Source organism: Cibotium barometz, chromosome 27, assembly GCF_041138505.1.
Source record: "Cibotium barometz isolate CiBa-2024 chromosome 27, ASM4113850v1, whole genome shotgun sequence".
Classification (NCBI taxonomy): domain Eukaryota; kingdom Viridiplantae; phylum Streptophyta; class Polypodiopsida; order Cyatheales; family Cibotiaceae; genus Cibotium; species Cibotium barometz.
The window spans coordinates 55,974,211-55,983,312 of NC_141072.1; the positions used below are offsets into that span (position 1 = coordinate 55,974,211).

Here is a 9,102-nt window from a genome sequence, read left to right on the forward strand (position 1 = left end):
CAAGCGAGCCCTCATCCTACAGTTTGCAGGAGAGACGGAGAGGGTCACCTTCATGAGGAAGATGGTCATACTACGGGGTTTAGAGGGAGCTCCTATTTTCTTGGATGATGATCTCACGAGGATGCAGCATGCCACGAGTCTTACACGCGAGGAGAGAAGGCAAGAAGGCCTTCTATCGAGATGGTCGGGTCATCATTGATGGCCGGCCCATGGATTAGCGGTTTGGGGCCTATGGGACACAGACCAGGCCACTGACAGAGATACACATGGCAGTATGGAAGTGTAATGGTTCACTATGGGTGCAGCGTGGACGACTGGAGCATGTTATGGTGGGGAGAGACATCATACTTCTGACAGAGACACATCAGAGCCCAGAGAAAGGGCTACCTCGAGTAGAGGGATTCCAGTGGGAGTGAGCATACAGGAGGACCACACGCCAGGGTACCTCGAGAGGGTCGGGGGGAGTAGCAGTCCTATTCAGAGGGGAGCTACAGGGGAGACTGAGAGTGGTAGCACAGGATCCAGAGGCCAGATACATGTGGATCAGCTTACAGCTCTCACAGGACAGGGTTATATACATAGCTTTATGTTACTTTTCTCCATCAGGATCCTCCTATGTCATTACAGAGGACATGCCCACAGGAGGAGGAGACAGGAGCCTCGCCATACACTTGTCTGTCGAGGAGATTATGCATTATTCTACACTAGGGGAAGTATTTCTTACGGGCGACTTCAATGCCCACACACAGAGCAGACAGTGTGAGGTGTATGACTATGATGACATGGAGATCCTCCACCCTGTGGATCCAGAGGAGATAGGGGCTAGTCGGGCATCAGAGGACACTGGACCAGACAGAGGACATTATGGGGACCACTTACTAGAGTTGGGAGCCAGGCATCGTCTCGTTATTTATAACGGGATGCTACAGTGGCCGGGATCAGGAGGGCTGACATGCTTCCCACATGGGGGTCATACACGGACCGGAGGCACGGTGGTAGAATACATTATGGGGTCTTTGAAGGCATCACAGCTTGTCACCTCATTCTCCATTCCACCTCGTCCTATTGGGGCAGATCATACATACTTGGCATTTTCACTAGCCGGATCACCAGTATCACCAGCCCCCCACATATCGACGCCACACATTACCATCTACTTCACACATGACATGGCAGACATATACACTGGCAGAGTAGAGGATGGGCTCCTACTCATGGATCCCCTGGCACCTATGGATACCATTACAGCCCAGCTGGCATCACTCCTACACACGGCTGCATTACAGAGCTTCCCACATCGTGTACACTCAGGAGAGCCTACGAGACCTGGGACTATGCTCAGAACAGATGGTATGATGACGAGTGCAGAGCCCTATACTCACGGCTCCGCATACAGAGAGCCTTGGGAGCCATCACAGAGCAGGAGTCGAGGAGAGAGATGAGGAGACTTACTCGCCGCAAAAGGCGGGCCTTCGCAGAGATACAGGAGATAGAGATCTTTCATTTCTTCATGAGTAGGGATAGCCCTGTCTCATGGCGGCACTTCAGAGAGCCCCGGACCCCAACACCTATTGCAGACCCACAGACATGGCACACATATGCAGAGGGCCTATACCATGCCCCACAGCAGCCACGTATACCTCAGCCACCACAGGAGCCTCGACCTACCACAGCTAGCTTCTTTACCCACTCGATGGTACAGGAAGCTATCTGCCGCCTATAGCATGGACGGGCCGCCGACCATATGGGCCTGCAAGGTGAGCATCTCATATATGCAGTAGATTCTTTAGCTCCTTTTCTTGCACACCTGTTTAACAGGGCACTAGCAGAGGGTTTGCCTGCGGAGTGGACGATGCACACCATTGTGCCGATTCACCAAACAGGGGATATGCTCGATCCGAGCAACTACAGGACGGTTATGGTTGGCCACGTGCTGGCCAAACTCTATGGTGCAGTGCTGGAGCAAGAGCTTAGCTTATATGCTGAGCGAGCAGGTTTACGCTCATCAGGGCAGGCAGGCTTCAGGAGAGCTTTCTCTACCATTGACCATGTATTCACTTTGAGATGTATGATTGATCAGGCCAGAGTGAGGAAGAGAAACCTCTATTGCTGCTTTGTGGATTTCCGCAAAGCATTTGACATAGTACCACGAGAGAGGCTCTTTCAGCGCCTGCAGTCTCTTGGCATACCAGCAGATATGACATGGGGCATCTATGCATTATATGAGCAAGTTTTTGGGCGAGTCAGATGTCCAGGAGGTATGTCCGAGACTATTGCTAGCACCATTGGTGTGAAGCAAGGATGCCCACTTTCCCCCACGCTATTTGGGTTATACATTGATGAGGTGGCTGACTTCATTACACGGGGAGGCGGAGATGGAGTTGATTTAGCAGGTACCTCAGTACATATTATGCTCTATGCTGATGATATTGTATTTAGAGCTAGATTGACACGGGGATATGCAGCATTGGCTATGCTAGAGAGACAGTGCCACCAGGCGCATTTTCAGGAGCCCCGGACGAAGGGGTGGCTATTTGACACATTAGTCACACCGGCATTGATGTATGGAGCAGCGGTATGGGCGCCAAGCCTTGCTACCCATTGGTGGACACAAATAGAGAGACCACAGGCCCTCACGATGGCACGCATGATACGCAGCAAACCGTCAGTACCTCATGACATTATCCGAGCAGAATTTGCTGCGCCTCCTATGATGGTAGAGGCCATATTTCAGACTATATGCCTGCTAGACAGATTCAGAGAGATGCCATAGGACAGATTGTCATACAGAGCTTTTGAGGCATCTAGACAGCTGGCTGAGGCAGGAGACAGAGGATCATGGTATGCACAGGTCACACATTGGTTCTCACAGCATGGCCTAGACATGGATCATCTACCACCATTCCAGTATGACAGGGATGCACCACATATCCGTCTCTCTCATAGTGAGAGGAACAGAGTATTCAGACAGGATCTATGGCAGCTCTATACACGAGAGACATGGATATCGCCTACACAGCCTCTTCCACCGAAGATGCTATACTACAGAGATCACTTCATGAGTATCACTGATGATGGATTTATAGAGAGGCCTAGATACATGGAGGGCTTTTTACCACATGGCTCCCGAGTGGCTATTGGTCAGCTCAGAGTTTCATCACACCGATTGGAGATTGAGACTGGCAGAGCAGCACGGATCCCCCGAGAAGAGAGGGTATGCAGATTGTGCAGAGAGAAGGTGGAGAGTGAGGAGCATTATGTATGCAGATGCAGAGCATATACAGCCATCAGAGAGAGATATCCCATTTTATTCAGAGAGCCACATTCCCTACACCAGATCTTTGAGGCAGCAGACCAGCGCATACTGGGGAGATACATTCTAGACATACAGCGCCACAGAGAGACATTATTACAGGCTCAGACAGCTCCAGAGGGGGGGCGACAGACACAGATTACTACATTTTTTCCGAGATCCATCCCCCTCCCAGCCCCTACACGGCAGGGAATTACTCTCCAGAGAGCAGAGACACTTAGAGCCCGCAGGAGACAGAGGACACCTGGCTTTCGGACACCACGTCTATACCAGAGAGAGATGACAGAGATCAGAGCTCAGTTTCACAGAGAGGGTGCGGAGCGACTGGCTCGCTTCAGAGCACACCCAGGCATGTTCTTCAGGGAGCTGTGGACACCCCCTTCACTGATGTATACCATTTTATACCCCCAGTATGGTACAGGATGGAGCTAGCTAGGTTGCATATCATGATTGTATACTCCATGCATATAGCTTTGCATTCTCCTAGTAGTAGAGCTCCATCCCCTGCACACCCAGATTCAGCTTTTTTTGTTCAGTACTTTTTCATTTTGTTGGGATGACAGAGGATACCCCATACAGGTACTCCGATTTGTCTCATAGGCCGAGTTCGGTCTTTTGGAAGACGTTAATAAAATCTTTCTTTCTTTCTTTCTGTCTTTGTTGCTGATTTGCATCAAGGTTCCTATTTGGTTACTTAGGGCGGAAAGAAGACACTCAGAGCTTTCGTGCATGTGACAACGATGGCCAATCATTCCTGGTTGTGTGGGCTGGTTAGAGGCTGAGCTTGAGTGATGTCAAATCCCCATAGGATCTCCTCGTGGAACACTTCTGGTACAAGACTCGAAACCTGCAAACAAACCAAACAAACAAGACGGGGGTGCAGGTCCGACTCACCTCCCAACCTCGACAACCGTGGGCAAGCCCACAAGACTTCGCTGTCCCCACCGAGCTGAGCTAACTAGATGGACGTACCGACCAATCTCTACCTTGAGACGTCCCATACCGCCACAAAGCTACCCTCACGGGCCTCGAGACTGCTGCCGGCCTCGGCTGCATGAAGCATGTGCACGTCTGCACTAGATCCAGGCTCCTGACCATAGAGCTCTCACAAAGTCACGCGAGACTCTATATGACTAATGACTAACCTTGGCCACCCTTTTATAGGCTCTTGGCCGGTCATCGGGCGTCCACACTTGGGCACCTGCTCGTCCATACTTGGGTGCCCGCCCGTTAGTCTATCCCTAACTCAGCTCGTCAATCAGCCTGCCTAGCTCCAAGCTTCCCCAAACCTCAAGGCTAGTCTTGTGTGCGTGTAGCACACGGTAGATACACATTGTGCACATGACAAGTGATGTTTCTGGACCTGCATCGGAGCCTTCTAGTGCCCTAAAGGTATTCTATGAATGCTACCTGAATCAGGGATTAGATCTGAGGTTAGCCATGTCCACGGCTGTGCACGTGAAATTCCCTCATGCTAAACTTGATGATGGGTTGGAAACTTGTTATCCTTCCTCCCTGGACTGTTGACTCTGACTGACTTCTAACACTTTGACTGAAAACCTGTCATTCCTCTGATTCCACTCCAAGTTTTGGTTAAGGAATGTGCCTACACTTGCAATCCCTTTCCCTTAACAAGCAATGGTCACCTGCTGAGAATGATCATGCCCGATGCTCTACCTTTGGAACTGGTCTAAGAGCCAATGGTATGCTCCTTTGAGCACACAACTCTGAATGCTTTCCTTTGGCTTTGCTTGCTGCCGACCACCTCATAAATGCTACCGTGGCTGCATTCTTCCATGGATCTGTGCACCTGTCTTGGGACAATTGAGTGCTTAGATGGCTGAGCCTGAATGCTCTGATGCCAATGTTGCATGCACGGAAGCCTTGCTGTACTTGATCCAGCCCTAAGCCTACTGATTAGGAACATTAATGCAATAACAATGAATAGACTGTAGAGAAGAGAAATGATTTGTATTTTCAATATATTGATATGGTACAAAAAGACGTGTAATGCTGGAGAACTTCCATGGCCTTTGGCCTTCCAAAAGAGGACTGAATTAGGAACACTAATGCAATAACAATGAATAGACTGTAGAGGGAAGAGAGAGATGAACTGTATTTTCAGTGTATTGATATGGTACAAAAAGATGTGTAATGCTGTACAACGTCCGTGGCCTTTGGCCTTCCAAAGAGAACTGAATTAGGACTTTCTAGATTATCTATGGACTCATTGACCTGCCCCTGAGGTGGGGATCAGATGCCTATGACTGATTTTCGCCTTGCTATTTATTGGACCAATCGGCCAGCTTACTGCTGTCGTCCAGTTGCCCTTTTGTCCACGACTCACAACAAATGCTAGTCAAATCTGAATGTGCTGGTCGGCCAGCCCTGATGATGCCCACTTCTCAAGGTATGCTGTTGGTCAGCTTCCCTTTGCTCTAGAGTAGCAAAGCGAAGGCCAAACACTCCTGTTTGTGTGGCTGGTTAGGCTGAGCCTGAGTGATGTTTGTGGACCTGCTTCTGAGCCTAGAGGCTGAGGCTGACTGATGTTTGCTCTAGAATAGCAAAATCGATGGCCAAACACTCCTGGTTGTGTGGCTGGTTAGAGGCTGAGCCTGTGTGATGTTTGTGGACCTGGTTCTGAGCTTGCTAGTGCCCTAAATATATTCTAAATTTTTATGATTGCTACCTAAATCTGTGTGTGTATACCACACACACACACACACACACATATACATGTATATGTATATATGCATACTACATACATACATGTGTATATGTGTATATATGTATATGTATAAGATCCAAGAACCATTGAAGATATTCATACGCCATAGCTTGTGTCAAAAAATCCTGTGTCTTCGTCCGCATCCCGTGTCCCGCCCTGCGCGGAGCAGAAAGAAAAGAAATACCAAAACCCACGCTTTTATGGCATATTGGGATTGTGAAACACTTTCTATGCCTTCGGAAAGTTTGCAACAACATTGAGTTAGAGAAGGCCGCTTGAAACTCTGTTCAGTAGTATGGCATTGTGCTCTCACTTCTTCCAGTAGGTAGACATTTTTTGTTCACTCTTACGAAAGCAGCTTCGTTATTACTTTTTTCCTTCTAAAATAAATATAATTGTGGTGCATGATCCTTGTAGTTTATATTGGGGGATGGCAACAACATGTATGATTTCACTTATGTGGAGAATGTGGCTCATGCGCACGTTTGTGCTGAGCAAGCCCTGGATGCAGCCAAATGCTATGGTGACAATGTTGCTGCAGGCAAAGTAAGACTCAGATCTACCATGCTTCAAAACATTTTCAAATACACAGAATTTATGGCTGGTTTTTATCTGAAAAATGTCATTGTCTTTGTTCTTATCTCAGGCTTATTTTATTACAAACAAGGAGCCAAAACGATTTTGGTCTTTTGTTTCAGAAATCCTAGAAGGACTTGGATATGACAGGTGAAGCAATTATTCTGGCAATGTCAGAGCTTTGGGATGTGCTTGTAGTCTCAGGCTCTTGCATGTAAAGAGGAAATATTACTGACTTTCTATTGCACTTGTTTTTCAGACCCAGAATTCATCTTCCTATTGGATTGCTGATGCCTTTGGCTTACTTGGTGGAGTTGGCCTACCAGCATCTCCCCATTTTCGGAGCCACCCCACCACAGTTTACTCCTTCACGATTAAGACTAGTGACTTCTTGGCGCACTTTCAACTGCGACAGGGCGGCCAAACTCCTTGGATACAGTCCAATTACCTCCCTTGAGGTTGTCTTATGAAATTTAATTCAAATTTTCACATGGGCTTCCTCATTAATGATGCCTTACAAGTCTGTAATTCGCTCAGGAAGGAATAAGGCGAACTGTGGAATCATTTTCTCATCTCCGTGCTGAACCAAGGGACCTGAAATCTCGAGAAATGGATGGATTTTCAAAAGTGCATAGACTCCTTGGTGGTAGCAAAGGTATCTCACAGTAATATGGGTATTTTTGAGGTGAAGCTATGGCATGCTAAGTTGTTGAACTTGGTTTCTGTTGTTGCAGTTGCAGATATACTGTTGTGGAAAAATGAGAAGCATACATTTTTCGTTGCACTGGCAATTTTTACCTTGATATACTTCCTCTTAATCTCTAGTCTTTCCGTATTGTCTGCTGTGTCAAAGTTGTGTCTGGTGCTCACTATAGCAGTATTTTTTCAAAGCTTTCTGCCCCCTTCAATGTAAGTTATAAAGAACCCACCTGCTTGCTGGTTTCTATACCTGTATCCTCTTGTTTTGGACCTTTTCATTAATCTGAAATAAATGTTCAAAATTCCATTAGGTTTGGTATGCAAATGCAAAAAATTTCTACTTTTTCCTTTGAATTATCTGGAGACACAATGAACACGGCTGTTCAGACATCAAGAAGTTTCTGGAACTCTATCTGGGACATTGTTGAGGATGCAGTGGCCAAACAAAACATTGCTTCTTTTGCCAAGGTTATGAATGTATCTTGTATTCAAGTGGCTTTGTTCTTGGAAGGTTTCAGAAGGCATGCTAAATAAATACTGGCGTTGTCTCAGGTCATGGTGTCTGCTTATGTGATGAAGATTCTAGGTAATTATCCTTTTTCAACTGTGCTTCTAACAGGTAAGGGATCTAGACCTTCATCCAAAAGTCTTTGAGGTTAACATATTTTATCTTTCAAATGGCTGAGGGACTAATGTTGAGACTGTTGGTTCACAGGGTTGGCTTTTATGTTCACAGTTTTCTACATTTATGACCAAAAGGAGGGGGAAATAGATGGCTTTGTCAGGTCTATCAGGGAGTTTCTTGCTCAAAGTCATGCATCCCTCATGGCAAGGGTACTTGAAATACAGCAAGACAGGAGCCTAAGAAAAAAAGTTAAATGACAGATCGTCCCCACTGGATTGCATGAAAGTGCCACGATTTCAAATTCGAGAATATAACCTTTGGGCCAGTTTCCATGCATGCTTGACATAAGAACTGGTTGCAGCTTGGAAGAGAAATAAGTTAGAAGACAAAATTGCCCACAGTTTGTGTGGTTGTGAGCTCAACACATGGGATTTGTTAACTGTTGTGTAACAACTGGTTGCAAATGTTTGCCAGCCATGCCAAAAACTGCCTTGCCTGGAAATTGGCCTTTCTTAGGCCTCATATGGACGTTACATTTCTAGGCTATACAAGTGTGAAGTGTATCAGAATCTTAACATTCAGCTTTTCTTAAGAATTTAATGAGCATGCTGATTCTTTTATGGAGTAGAGCAAATCACTTCCTTGAATGGCTTACTGGTAGTTTATAACTTATTCCATGTTTCTATGAATCGTGTAAGTTTTTCATCTTGATATGGTTTTTTTAATAGGCCTCTTTATGCCTTGAGATTGGTATTGGGGGAGGAGAGATCACTGGATGTATATTTTCCAATTTTTGTCATTTCCTTTTAGATTCTTCCATGGCTTAGTATATCCAGGTACCACTGTATTATTTATGGTCTCATAGATCCATTGGGGTCTTCCGTAGACGTTAATATCACACTCTTTTCTTTCTTTCTTTCTCTCACCATGTTTATGATCTTTAGTTTACACATTGAACGTTTGGTTTCATAGATCAGTAGATGTAGGTATTAAGTAGATGTTACTAAAAGCAAAAGCGCGCGCACACACACTCTCTCTTCCTTGAGAGACGAGCTTAGGTCATGCCTTCACGTGAGGCAAAGACTTCATCCTTCTAGGGTTGTGCTTCACATGCAAAACAACCCCAAATTTTAAGGGAGTCAGGCCACACAATTGAAAGGA

General features: G+C 46.3%; 1 protein-coding gene across 1 annotated transcript in view; it reads left to right on the top strand.

Moving 5' to 3' along the window:
- LOC147623540 (3beta-hydroxysteroid-dehydrogenase/decarboxylase-like) overlaps window positions 1-8,561 on the top strand; it is a 103,606-nt gene extending 95,045 nt beyond the window's left edge. Inside the window, exons 5-12 of the mRNA XM_086821724.1 lie at window positions 6,459-6,587; window positions 6,688-6,767; window positions 6,877-7,075; window positions 7,155-7,272; window positions 7,352-7,526; window positions 7,628-7,784; window positions 7,869-7,935; window positions 8,032-8,561. Coding sequence (XP_086677850.1) covers window positions 6,459-6,587; window positions 6,688-6,767; window positions 6,877-7,075; window positions 7,155-7,272; window positions 7,352-7,526; window positions 7,628-7,784; window positions 7,869-7,935; window positions 8,032-8,198 — 1,092 coding nt within the window. The 3' untranslated portion in view covers window positions 8,199-8,561. The remainder of the gene's footprint in view (window positions 1-6,458; window positions 6,588-6,687; window positions 6,768-6,876; window positions 7,076-7,154; window positions 7,273-7,351; window positions 7,527-7,627; window positions 7,785-7,868; window positions 7,936-8,031) is intronic.
- The last annotated feature ends 541 nt before the right edge of the window (window positions 8,562-9,102 follow it).